Source organism: Equus quagga, chromosome 9 (genome assembly GCF_021613505.1).
Source record: "Equus quagga isolate Etosha38 chromosome 9, UCLA_HA_Equagga_1.0, whole genome shotgun sequence".
Classification (NCBI taxonomy): domain Eukaryota; kingdom Metazoa; phylum Chordata; class Mammalia; order Perissodactyla; family Equidae; genus Equus; species Equus quagga.
In genome coordinates this window covers 55,354,021-55,368,221 of record NC_060275.1, presented here as the reverse complement: position 1 = coordinate 55,368,221, position 14,201 = coordinate 55,354,021, and the positions used below count along the sequence as shown (strand labels likewise).

The 14,201-nt window shown below is 44.2% G+C and overlaps 1 protein-coding gene across 3 annotated transcripts in view; it reads left to right on the top strand.

The window, feature by feature from the left end:
* The window catches only part of TMEM241 (transmembrane protein 241), a 117,783-nt gene that overhangs the window by 94,784 nt on the left and 8,798 nt on the right, over positions 1-14,201 (top strand). For all 3 annotated transcript variants that reach the window (XM_046672367.1, XM_046672365.1, XM_046672366.1), the window contains one exon: positions 11,328-11,392. In XM_046672367.1, coding sequence (XP_046528323.1) covers positions 11,328-11,392 — 65 coding nt within the window. Of the gene's footprint in view, positions 1-11,327; positions 11,393-14,201 lie in introns of those variants that run through there.

Here is a 14,201-nt window from a genome sequence, read left to right as displayed (position 1 = left end):
TACATGTGGGATGCCTACCACAGCATGGCGTGCCAAACAGTGCCATGTCTGCACCCAGGATCTGAACCAGTGAACCCCGGGCCGCCAAAGTGGAACTGTGCACACTTAACCGCTGTGCCACCGGGCCGGCCCCAGAAATCTATTATTCTAAAAGTAAGTCTGTCAGTAGTTGAGTACACTTACTGAATAAAATGAAACTGAGAAAGTTGAGAAAAAGCACTAGAATGAAGAATCTATTGATTCCACACCAGGCTGTCACTGAATTGAGTTTGAGGGAAAATTAGGGTAGTCTCAAATTCTCCGTTTGTCTCCCACAATTGGATGTTCTAAGTATATCTACGTAATTTCTTCTCTTTATACTGCTTGGCAAAGAAGCAGCACTTGGAAAATTTATAGCCCCTTTATTTAAAGAAAATTATAGTATGTTATGGAAAATAAAACATACAGAACAACCAAATAAGGTATTTTAGGATGAACTGAAGTGGAATGCCCACGGACATAGATAAAAGGAAGAAGCCCTCCAAAGGTACCAGGAAACACCACTTCAGTGGGCATGATATTAATATGGCCTCTTGAGAAATTTGAGTACTAAAGAGAAAAGTCTGATGCCCAGCCCAGAGAAGAGCTAACACCTTCTTCATGGCTGTACCAGGAAGATTACAAGTCCAAGATAAAAAGCCCAAAGGTCCACAGATTTCTGAAGTTATAACAAAAGGACCAGTGTCAGATGGTATGAAAGACACATTGGTCTTTTCAGCACATGGCATGTGTTAAAGAGTTCAGAGTTTGGGTGCCTGAACTCTGCTACCCACTCCTCTTCTCTTCTTGGGGTATAGACTAAGAGAACATACGAACAAGAAATAATAGGCAAGTGGGAAACAAAGTTGAGCTGAAAAACTCAACACTGGTTTAGAGACGTAAGGCTTTCTGCTCCCCATATGAGCATGGCTTCCTCTCCATCCTCCACTCCCACCCCCAAAGGTGGAGGCAGAGTCAAGAGAACTTTATTGCATGGATTTAAGAGAAAAAAGAAACCATACGGAGTCTGGGTTCTTGCCTTTAAAGCACTGGACTCCCACTAAGTAGTGTAATGAGCCACAGTAAATGTACAATTGGATGAATAATTCTTCCCATCAGAGTGAACTTGGAAGGGCGTGAAAGGATAGAAGGCAGCAGGGTTTCCTCCCCCACAGGCAGAGAGAGTCATGAGGAGAGGAAACTGAATGTTCTTCTTACCTCAGGCCTGCCTTATTGATCACCATTAGTTGCATCATATCTGAAACACTGTCCAAAGAGAAAGAGACGGTGCCCTTGAGAAAGTCCTATTGTCCCAGGGTGGTATTTACAGGATCCTAGAATATAATACAACATTTTTAAAAAAGTTAATTAAAATTGTAATGATGAATTAATAAGATTGTCAGTGATCAGGAAGATGTTCAGAACATATCAGATAAAGCCCCCCTACCTTGCCGCACCGTGACACCCAAGGTGGCTCTAGGGAAATAGTGGTCAGCCCAGCCTGGTTTGAAAACCAGTGGCTTACCGTCTCTCTAGGTTTGAGTTTTCTTATCTATGTAATAAAGAGAAACTCCACTTTTGAGTAGAATGTTGTGTATTGTGATAAGTCAACATTCAACTGACACAACTAGGGGAAAAGGCAAATAAATTATAAAAATCATATTTTTAAAGTAATCAGAGATCTGTGAAAGCAGTAAGAACTAAATTAAATAAATTTCCAGAGAAGGAAGACCCCTTCCTATATACTAAATAACACAGGCTATTTTCTTCTTGGGGGGAGCGGGAGGATATTTGCTGATTCTGGGTGTGGGCTAAGGATCTGGCTTGGTCCAAGGAGAGGAACTATTCTGTGGGAAAGAGAAACTAGCAGAGCTTTTGGCAGTCATGTGGAACTGGCCCGATTGACTGGAAACTAGAGGAGCCCCAAAGGCACGTCCAATGCTCCCATGAGACATTTGTCGAGTTCTGGGTCAGTTCAGGAGGTTGCAGGCTGGCCCAGAAAGGCAAAGTGAAAACTCTCATAGTCTTGAGGTGCTTAGGAGACAAAATTTTGCTAGAAAGAAGGGCCTGCAGCAAATATACAATTAGTCATCCCCTAAAGACAGTTGCCGGGTTTTGAACCTACGTGGAATGGGAAGCTAAAAAGCTAAGGTCAAAATTTCAGAAAGGCAGAACTTTTAGGGATGAGGAGACAGAGATCCACTAAGGTCTTAAACACAAGTCTGGGAGCACCATACCTGAAGGGCTGCTAGATGTGGACTGAGTCTCACTAGAGCTGCAGCCCATCTCTGATTCACTCAATCCCTAATTGGATTGAGCCCATCATCCTATTAGAGGAAAAGAGCAATTCTTCCTGGTAGAAGCTATCATTGGAGCCTCTACAGTTCTTTTATATGCAGTGTCCCAACATACAGAGTTATAGACATGTGAAGAGGCAGGAAAACATAACTGATAATCCAGTGGAAAAAATAATAGGAACAGAATGATCCAGATGTTGGAGCTAGCAATAAGTTAAAAATGACTGAGTAATATGTTAAAGACAATAGAGGAAAAGATGAGTTAAATGACGGGAGAATTTCAATGCAAAATTGGAATCTGTAAAATCAAATAGTTATCATTGAACTGAAAAAAATGAGTGAAGTTAATAACTTATTGGGTGGGTCTAAGAGCAGACTAGGCATAGTGTAGCAGGCTTGGTGAAGCATAAAGAGGAAAAAAGAATGGGAAGAACAGAACAAAGCATAAGAGGCTGAGGGAAATTGCCAAGACATCTAACATATGTGTAACATCTTATTTACCAGGTTCTGGCCTATCCATCAATGTTATAAAATAGTTATTTGAATTTTGGCAGTTTATGGATACTTTGACTCAAACTCATAAGACATTAATAATCAGAGACTCAACTCTACCTGCATATGGGAATTATTAGGGACTCCTTTGAAAAATGCTGATACTGGGGCCAGCCAGTTAGCATTGGAGTTCTGGAAGCTGAGGAGAGGGAGATTGGGCAGAAGCAATAGTTGAAGGGATAATGGCTGAGAATTTTCCAAAACTGCTGAAAGACATCAACCCACAGCTTCAAATAGCTCACCAAACCGTCAACAAAAAATAAACAGAAAACCGTACTTAGGTATATCTTAGTCAAACTGTTGAACACTAAAGAGAAAGAGAAAATCTTCAGCCAGAAAAAAAAGACATTACCTTAAATTAAAGAAGTAAATGATATTTCAAGGGAAACTATGACTACCAATAGACAATGGAAAGACATCTTTAAAGTGTTGAAATTTAGAAGAGAGATTGCATAATCTCAACACTGTGTTCTTCTATTTCTACTGTAAAGAACTGGTCACCAACTTCTTCAAAATTACTATGAATATATTTGGAGAATTACTATGTGAGGTTTTTCTAGACTCTATTAAATATAGGCACACATTGTTTTATTGTGCTTCACTTTATTGTGCTTTGCAGATATTGCATTTTTCATAAGACCCTTCACCAGCAAAAAGATTATGACTGGCTGAAGGCTCAGATGATGGTTAGCATATTTTTAGCAGTAAAGTATTTTTTAATGAAGGTATGTACATTATTTCTTTAGACATAATGCTATTACACACTTAATAGACTACAGTATATGTAAACATAACTTGTATATACATTGGGAAACCAAAAAACTTATGTGACTCTCTTTATTGCAATATTAGCTTTATTGCAGTGGTCTGGAATGAGCCTGCGATATCTCCAAGGTATGCCTGTATATTTGCTGCTTTGATCTCCTAATCCTCAGATTTCTGTTGAATCACAAAACATTGGATTCAGATCACATAACATGATATTGGCTTCTTTCCTAAAATCATGTTGGAAACACATTATAAATCAAGTAAAGCAGTATATAATTTGGATAGGCAGATCATGTTCCAAAGTAGAATATAAATGTTTGAAGGTAGAATGAATGAATGACCTCCCCAAAAGGAAACCGTGATATAATGGTATGATACATGTATAGTGTTAGTTAAGGTGTTGGTTGGAATAGTGACTTAGAATTCCTTGCTACTCAAAATGTGGCCTTGACACCAAAAGCACAAGCAACAAAAGAAAAAATAGATATATTGGACTTCATCAAAATTACAAACTTTTGTGCTGCAAAGGACACCATCAAGAAAGTGAAAAGACAACCCACAGACAAATCACATATCTGATAAGGGACTTGCATCTAGAATATATAAAGAACTCTTACAAATCAATAGTAAAGAGACAAATAGTTTAAAAATGGGCAAAGAATCTATATAGACACTTCTCCAGAGAAGATAAACAAATGGCCAATAAGCCCATGAAAACATCCTCAACATCACTAGCCATCAGGAAAATGCAAATTAAAACCACAGTGAGATACCACTTCACCCCACTAGGATGGCTATGATAAAAAGACAAGAATAAGGATGTGAAGAAATCGGAACCCTTATACACTGCTGATGGGAGTGTAAGTTGGTGCAGTAAATGTTACCTGCAGCGATGATGATGTTAATGGTGATAGTAACGATAACATCTTATTTACCAGGTTCTGGCCTATCCATCAATGTTATAGAATGGTTCTTGGAATTTTGGCAGTTTATGGATACTTTGACTCAAACTCATAATACATTAATAATCAGAGACTCAACTCTACCTGCATATGAGAATTATTAGGGACTCTTGAAAAATGCTGATACTGGGGCCAGCCAGGTAGCATAGCGGTTAAGTTCGCATGCTCCTATTTGGCAGCCCAGTGTTCGCTGGTTCAGATCCTGGGTGCAGACCTACGCATGGCTTATCAAGTCATGCTGTGGCAGGCATCCCACATATGAAATAGAGGAAGATGGGCAGGGATGTTAGCTCAGGGCCAGTCTTCCTCAGGAAAAAGAGGAGGATTGGCAGCAGATGTTAGCCCACGGCTAATCTTCCTCCAAAAATAAATGCTGATACCTGGGCCTCATTATAAGATATTCCAATTTGATTGATTTGGGACCGAACTTCAGTGTTTGGTTTTTTTTTTTTTTTTTAACTTGTCAGGAGTTTCTGATGTACATCCAGAGTTGGGAGCTACTGAGTCAAATTGACATCTCCAGGGTCAAGCAAAGCCGCCCCTGAGGGTTAGCTTGGAGCTGGAAAAGGAGGATTGGCATAGGAATCGGGAGACCTGGGCTTTCTTCCCAGCTCTTGTCTTGTCGTGACTGTGTGCTTTGAGAAGGCATTTAACCTCTAGGAGCCTCAGTTTCTTCGTCTGTAAAATGGGCCTCTGCACCCTCCTGTGCAGGGTTGCTGTGAGGAGAAGTGAGCTCATCCGTGGACACTGCAGAGCCCTGGGTCCGGGACATTTTTTGCCCTCTTTAAATTTTCGTTACTTCCTTCCCTTCCTTTCCATGAACTAGGTATTCATGTCACATTTTTTCTAATTTTGTTCTATTATTTCTTCTGTAAAATGTTAAAGTTTGTTAAAAGTCACCCACGGTTTCTGTAGGTTTAAAATTTATCCTTCCTTCACCTGACCCTAATCTCTTTTTGTTCCTCATCTATCTTCTCAATCCTATTGTGCTTGTGGTAAATGCTGTTTTTCTGATACCTAACAAAATCAATTGTTCATGGTATGTTTTAATGAAGTGATATAAAATACTGTTAATAGCCATGCCTGGAGTTTAGCGTAAGTTGTCTATGATTAATTATTACAACGATCATGGTAATAAATCATATAATTTGTAATAGGGGTTAACTGAATCTTTTTAAAACGCCAAATAGCATTCTCAGCCTTAGTTGTGGTTTCTGTCTGTGTTTCTGTCTCTCTGTGGACTTAGAATAGTTCCTTCGGTCCTACGAGAAAAAGAAAGGCTGCTCTCAGATTATAAATTTTTAAAAAATTTGCTCTTTGACCTAAAAGGAAGATTGGGTTAGTAAGATTCATATGTGAGTCTGCAACACAGACGGACTCCAGGACAGTCTGACATGTGCCTCCAGCTCTGCGGCCTGTGAGAGAGCTAGTCTGCCCTTCCTCAGAGATAATGGCGGTGCTGAGCGGTCACATACCAGCTGGACAGAGTAGTTCCTGGGACGGTGCTGGAGTTGGAGGGTGTAGAGCACAGCTCCGCACGTTTTAATTGTGCTTGCACATCACCTGGGGATCTGTTCCCTCGTTGACGTTGTTCAGTAGGTCTGGGATGGGGCCTGAGGTTCTGCATTTCCTACAAGCTCCCAGGTGGTGTTAAGGGCTGGGGTGTGGAAGACGTCTGTTGTTTTCCTGCTCGGTTTCCTGCCTTCCTCCAGGGAACGGTCCTTCCTCCATTCCAGCCATGAAGTTCAAGGTTGAGCAAAGTTCTTACATTGCTCTGTCTCCCAGACCACAGTCAGTTGGTCCAGGAGCCATTCGGAATCTTCCCTGACATTTTTGGACTTGGAACCAGAGAGAGCCAGTCTGAGATCCTCTCTGTGGGGCTCTTTCTAGCCCCATGGAGGTAACTGGTCAAAACAGCGGAGATGAGGGGCGGAGAGTGTCCTCGTGGTTCTCAAGTCTTGATTTCAGCTATCCCTATATGTGAAAAGGGATTTAAAAAATAAACAAATTGTGACCTTTGAAGTTAGATTACCAGCTCTGATGACCTAGTGCAGTTTTGTAAAATGCATCAGGTGCTTACTATATGTGGGTCTCTGTTGCTAGGTCCCAAACGTACAAAGATGGTCTCCCTCGGTGGGGAGACCACGCATTTCAGTCGAGTTTGGGATATACAATGGCAAAGATTTATGGAAGCTTCTAGAAGAGGTCCCCGAGCCACTCAGATGTGTGGACAGGAGCCAGGTTGAGGGAAGGTTTTCCAGAAATGGATTTTCCAAAGGTGAGTAGGAATTGTGCGAAAAGGCCTGTGAAATTATTCTAGATAGAATTTGCTGAGCAAAGGCAAGATGATAGTGTGAAGCTGTGTTTGGAAAGCTACAACCAGTTTAAGTGAGAGGCGCATGGTTGTAACAGGAGTTTCAGTGAAGGGCTTTGTATGCAGGCTGCAGTAGGCTACTTTTTTCTTGTCGTATGTATTTAAAACAACAACAGCAAAACAATAACAACAAGAAGCCCAAATCTCTGATCCTCCCCCAAATGCATGACTATCTGGCAGGTTTCCACTAACAGCCACTCCTCTTTATTCTCTCTTAAACAAACAGAAAATTTGTCTTGGGATCGAAATGAATGTTTAAAAAACAAACCTGATCTGCTTCAAATACCAAAATCTGTTTCAATAACACAGAGGTTGTGACAGCCGTTGACCAAGCCAGGAAGTTCAAAGCCGTGTGCCGACACAACGCATTGAGTTCTGCTGTTGTTGGCATCCCGGGTCGGGCAGGTGCTGCCGTGGGTGGGTGAAGTCTGTGTGTGCGAAGGACGCATTCCTGAGACCACAAGACTCTGTCTTCTTTCGGGAAAAATTTATATTTAAAAAAATGGTTTTTGAAAGCAAGAACAACAGTTAGTAGTAATGGCTCCTACTCATGTCTCTTGAATGGTAAGTTCCAAGAGTAACTTGAAGTCTTTTTCATGAGCAGATTTTAGCCATTTTAAAGGCTTTTTTAAAAAAAAGTTTATGCTTTTACTGACATTCATCTCCAGAACTTTTTCATCGTCCCAAACTGAAGCTCTGTCCCCATTAAGCACTAACTGCCCATCCCTGTTGCCCCCAGGCCCTGGTGGCCCCCATTCTACTTTCTGTGTCTGAGTTTGACCACTCTCCTTCATATAAGGGAAATCATGAAGTATTTGTCCTTCTGTGTCTGGCTTCTTTCACTTAGCATAGTGTCTTCAAGGTTCCTCCATGTCATAGCATATTGCAGAATTTCCTTCCTTTTTAAGGCTGAGTTATAGTCCATTGTATGCATTACCACATTTTGCTTATCCATTCATCCATCAGTGGACACTTGGGTTGCTTCCAACTTTTGACTATTGTGAATAATGCTGCTATGAACATGGGTTTGCAAATATTTGTTCAAAGCCCTGCTTTCAGTGGATTCTTTTTTTCAAAAAAGTTGTATGGAGCCATCTGGGCCCTTTCTTGAGTTTCTGGCTGTGAGAGAAGGCTGACCTCGGAATCAGTGCCTTGGTTCTCTTCCTCACTGCCATGAAGTAGCTGGGCTCCCGGAGCAGGTCACGCACCATCTCTGGGTCCCAGCTTCCCCACCTGAGATCTTAGGGAGTCCCTCAACCTCTCAAGTTCTGCCCCTGAGTGACTATACCTGGGACATTCTGTACCCAGATTGGCACGCTTACCCACTCCTGACTTCTATTTGCTCCTCGACAGAACTAGAAGTAGAGTGGATCTTTGGCATGAGCAGACTTATCATTCAAACTTCCGAGTGTTCTTGAGCAGCCCTTAAGGCCCAGGGCATATAGAAATCCGGTGCTTGCCGAGGCATGAACGTGAACCTCAGACATGGGGGCGTTGATGTGTGGGTGCAGGTCACTCAGTGGGTAAGTCAGGCTGGCCAGTGGCCCAGTGTCTGCCCCTCAGCGAGGCGTTGTTGGCTGCTGCTTGTCCTTTCTTATGCAGTGACTTTTGGGAAGTGGTAAACTTGATGACTCTGCATGTGTGTGTGTGAAGACGCCTCCAAAAAGAGAGCTGACTGCTAGGACTGGTGATGGAAGTAAGAGTGGGGAAGCCTAAGAAACTGGTGGTTCTTACTGCATAGATAAAAAGTGGCCCAGCTGACTCCACAGTAGCTCTGTCTCTGGTGCAAACAACTTCACTATACGTTCCCTCCAAAAATGAGACAAACCTAGTTGGGAAATTCTGGTGAGTGTCTCAGCCAGCAGAAAATTTGCTCATTGAGAGATAAAACTTTAGAGAAGTTGGAAAAAGCAGCTCAGGAGACAGGCAGGAGACTATCCAAACATTTCCAGGAAGCAGCAGATGGCAGAGGCACCAGTGTGGCTCCTAAACCAACCTTATTTTCAAGCAAGGGCTGGTTTGAAAATTTTAAGATGTGTTTTTCTTGGCAGAAGGTGCAGTTAATAGGAATAAGCGGGCCAGCTGTCTATCTCATGGCAGACAGGCCTCCTCCTACGCTGAATAAGCTCACGGAGGCACGGAGGGACGAGTCCCAGGCTGTGGCTGCTGCACGGCCCGTGGGAGGTGACCGCTTCACAGGGGAGACCGAAAGTCACGTGGAGCAGGCAGGCAGAGAGTAAGCAGAGGAGCTGCTCAAAGAACGCCGTGAATATATGTGTGTATCAAATCATCATGTTGTATACTTTAAATATATACAATTATATATGGCAATTATTATTCCTCGAAAAAGTTGGAAAAAAAGAAAAAAGATGTTAAAAAGGGGCAAAGGAGATGAAGACAATGGTGATGAAGAAAGGCTAGTTGAGCCCTTCATAAATTCAGCGAGGTGCTCCATTACACCAGGCTGCCAGCGCTGCTGACATCCATCAGTAGAATGGAACCTCTTCAGCGATTCCAAGAAATCCATCTCCGTTGGCACCAGCCCAGAAAATGTCCAAGGAGTTGCAAAAGGAAAGAGGGATTAACAAGGTAATTAACTTTGGTCAAGACTAAGAAGGGGGAAAAAAGGAAGTAAAAAGTAAGAATAAAACGGAAGGTGATAAAAACAGGCATAAATGAAATAAATGATATTTATCCAAACAGCTAAATACTAATGAGTTGGAAAACCAAGATGAAATACATTTTTGGCAAAACTGAAAATGGCAAACTTGAATAAAGGAGAAAGAGAAGACGTGGTTAGGGCAGTGGCTGTTAAAGGCCACCCCTACTAGAAGCTCCAGGTCCAGGGGCGTTCGAGTTGGGGTTACCTTTCACAGTACAGATCTCTTTATCTTGTATGGGAAAAGAAGGGAAGCTCAGGAACTAACTTATGTGGTTAGTAGAACCTTGTTTCCAAACCCAGACAATTGCATTGCAAGATGAAATTTTAGACTCACTTCGCTTATACCATAGATGCAAAAATCCTAAATAAAATAAAAGGAGGGTGGGAGGGTAGGACATCCTGTTCTTTAAGATAAAACCCACCATTCAACACTTTAACGGATCTCTTTCCTCTTGTCCTTTGGGTTCTGCTTTGCAATGGTCTCCCTGACCATGTTGCCTCTTCTTTTTTGTTCCTGAAGACAACACAGGCCTTTTTTGTTGTCAAGGTTTTTGCTGCAAATCAATAAAGGGAAAAAAACAGAAAGTGACCTCAAATGGGTAAACTACAGAGGTTCCAAAATTTCACAAAGTTTTTGTACTGAAGGCTCCTGGTGTATGTTTCCAGACTTCTTTTTGAGACAGTAAATGAATGAAGATGAGACTTATTAATATGCTCCTTCCGTCTGACCATCTGCTTGCTGCCTTGTTCCCAGCTGGGAGACCTGAAGAGGCCTCCAGGACAGCATATGCAGTCCCCTTGAGTGAGATAGTAGTTGACATTTCTGAGGGTGTCCAGCCTGAGTGACCCCTCCCAATGCAGCCTGCTTCTTACTTCTCATTGCAAGACAGCAAGTCCTTAGGGTGAGAGCTGTTTTGTATTCCATAATGCAGATTTCTGGAAACAAAAAACTTCTTTTCCTGAACAGACATTACATGTGTTGACAAAGTTGGGTTGTCACACACGTTCTTTGTCCCGACATTTAGAGGCTCCATGGGAATCTGAGTCCCCTTGATGCCATTTCTAAGAGACTTTTCTGTGACTTCTAGTTCCGAGAGATGCGGGGGTGACCTCTTCCCATCTCCTTTGGCTTCTAGATATTTGCAAATAATTAGTTAATGATTTAATTGCTCCCTTCCCCAGGAAGCACCTGGTTTCTTAGAAAATGTGACATGGGCCAGAAAGACAGAGGCATTGGGACAAGAGGGGGAGACAGTGCTGCAGGGAAAGGCAGGTGGACAGAGGAGTTTTTATCTGGAGGATCTGCGAACCGGCTCATGCGCACGACTGACCTTGGGGATTCGCTCTGTGCAGCTGAGACAAGATGGAAATGCATGTTCTCACTCCGCCCCTGACCTGGAGAGAGATGAGTGAGATGCTGGCTGTGTGCCTCCTCTTTTGAAAAGTTTGGAAGTGAAATGCTTCTTTGAAGATTCCCAACTCCAAAATAGACTAGGACCTGGTATTTTCTGCACCAAATGCTTTGCTCAGAGGCAGCACTAAATACCGGGGACTAGGAAGTGTGTGGGGAGAAGGTCATGAAGTGGAAAGAAATGTTCAAATGAGGGATCTGAACTAAGCTTGTAGAGAATGAATGGAGAAGGTCACCAAGGTCCTACAGCTCTGATGACCTCTTGTTGAAATTATTTCTGCAGGTGATCACAGCCGGTTTCTCGGTACTGCTGTTTGATACGATTCTGACCAGTGCAACTGTGGGATGGTAAGTCCTTTGCATAGAGAGAGGAAAAGCAAATTTGTTGTTTGGGTTTTATCAGGACATTAATTTTTGCTCTCAAATGTTGAAGAAAGGGTGCGTGTGTTGGCTATGTATTTTATTTACGTTGAAATATACATTCAGGAGAGTGCATATATCATAAATATGCAACTCCGTGAATTTTCACAAACTGAGTATGCTACACCTACTAAGGCCAGCATCCACATTAAGAAACAGAACGTCACCAGTTCACCTTTCAGCCACTCATCCACACGAGAGTAACCACTATGAAACCATTTTTAACTGTTATTAAAAAGTTAACCACTTTTTAAAAAATGTATATGTATCGCTATGTTTGGTTTTTTTCTTTGATCCTTCAGTTCATTTTCTCTTAGTCAAGCTCCAGATCACCCTTGTTTAGAAGCAACCATCCATTTGCTTAAAGATAGCCCTGCCTCTCCCTACCATATTTGAGCAGAGACCTGAAGGAAGTGAGGGAGTGAACCATGGGATATTGAGGGGAACAGCAAGTGCAAAGGCCCTGAGGTGGGAGTGTGCTCAGTCTGCTTGAGCAGCAGTGTGACCAGGGCAGCATGACAAGGGGGCGATTAGTAGGAGATGAGCCTAGAAAGGTGTTTGGTGGCTGACCATGAGGAGTCTTAAAAGCCGTTGTAAGGGCTTGGCTTTACCCTGAGTGAAATGGGAAGCGATTAGAGGATTTTGAGCCACATGCTCCTATGTTAAAAACGCATCCCTCTGTCTGCTGGTTTGGGGACAGGCTATAGAGGGGAGGAAACAGAAAGACCAGATAGAGACTCTAGCAATGGTCAGGGTGCACGATGGCTGAGAGCGGGCTGCCGCAGTGGAGGGGTAGGATGCCTGCAGTGTCCTGTGGGTAAAGGCGGTGGGATCTGAGAGAAAGAGAGGAGGCTGGGATGGCTCTTAGGTTTTGGGCCTGAGCCATTGCAAGAATGCAGTTGCCCTTCAGCAAGACGGGGAACATGTGTGAGGATCGGGGTTCTGCAAGGTTGGGTGGGGTTATCAGGAGTTGGGGCGGCTGAGTTACATTAAGGCTGAGGTGCTGGTGCACTCAGAGTCGAGATACCAGTAGGTGGTTGACTGACTCAGTCAAGAGGTCAGGGAGGGGAGCGCCTTTCTGTGCCGTGACCATGCCCGCCTCACAGCCGTGGGCTCCTTGCTCGCCCTGGGATGCTTTCCTCTGAGCTGTGCAGTTTCATCCCCCAGGTCTCCACATCCAGGTGGCCGCAGGGAGGCATTCCTGGACCACACCCTGTCTAAATCCCCTTCTGCTTCCTGTCGCCTTGCTGCCCTCCCTCCGGACGGGCCTGACACTCTTGCTCGTCCACGGTTCTGCTTGGTAGGGTCTGCCTCCTTCCTGGAAGGAAGAGCCCGCTGCAAGGCGTGTGGGCTCCATGGTGGGTGCAGGAGACGGCTGGTGAAGGGTGTAAGCGGCCGGTGACTTGAGCAGGCGGCCACCTTAGAGGGATGGCTGAGGCCGCCGCGTGGGGGGTGGCTGTGGAGAGGACCCAGGATGCTGCGGCTCAGGACTCAGTGGCCTGCCATCTGCGGGGGACCCAGGAGCTAAATGGGGCAGTTGTGATGGAAACCATAGGGCACACTTCCTCGAAAAGGCCACACAGCCTTGCTCCATAGGCCTCGGAGCCCATGATTCACAAAGGGGATTTGGCCAACTAGTGACAAGGACATGTGGAGGCTGCTTGACTGTATCAGTGCCACAGCACGACTCAGCCCGACCAGCCTCAGCTTGTCCTTCAGACACAGGCCGAGGAACTCTCCGTCTGAGACAGAGGAAGCAGGTCCTTGGGCTTGTTAGGGCCATGTGCCTCTTGTGGTTCTGCTCGAGGGCCACCTAGGTGGTTGTGACCATGCTGGGAACGGAAGGAAGCCATCACGTGTGTTCCACCGCTGAACTCTCTCCGCAGACTCTGCCCACTGAAGAGCTGACCAGGTTAAGAGTTTGCTCTACTCCAGATTATTAAATGCAAACCAGTCTGTGTGATCCTTCCCGAGAGTTCGGTCGGTCATCCGCACGGGAGGCAAACGCGGTGGGGCGGGGGTGGTGGCGAGTTTCAACTGTTAAACTGCTGTTGCTCCCCTTATCAACGGCCGGGCTTTATTTGGGGGGTATATACTTCTGCATTTTTAAACCATACGGCAGTACATGCTATTTGTGAGATGTTTAAAACAATGCAGAAATGCATCGAGTAAAAATAAAGGTCTGTTCTCCTCTGCTCCTGCTGTCACACTTGCCAGAAGTCACAACAGTTTGGATTCCGGGTGAGAACAAGTGAGGTCTGATCAGGGATGTATATGCCAAGTGAGGTGGGCTCTGTTGTCTACAAAATGAAACCACAGCCAGTGGTGCTTGCCAAGCGAGATGAGCCCCTTGTCACCCAGGAAGAGTGGAGTCCTTGCTGAGTCTTCGCCTGGCCTGCAGGCTGCTGGCCTGGTGACACACAGCTTTCCCTCCCCACGACACCGCTGCCTGGCCTGAGTACCAGTGCAGCACACTGTGGAAGACAATTCATAGTTGTTGTTGCTGCTTACTGGTCTCCTAACCTTTGTTTTAAAAAGAATGACAAGCCCCGGGCCACTTGAAGGTAATGCGTATTTCCATTCCAATTTTGATATGCTGTTTGGCAGATTCCCCCACCCCAGCCCCTGGAATGGCGCTCAAAACTGAAATGCAGACAAGTTTTAGAAGAGGCTTTTACATTTCTTTACCAGTGTCATGAAAAGAAAAAGCATATTGTTGCTTTTTTGCTCAAATGAG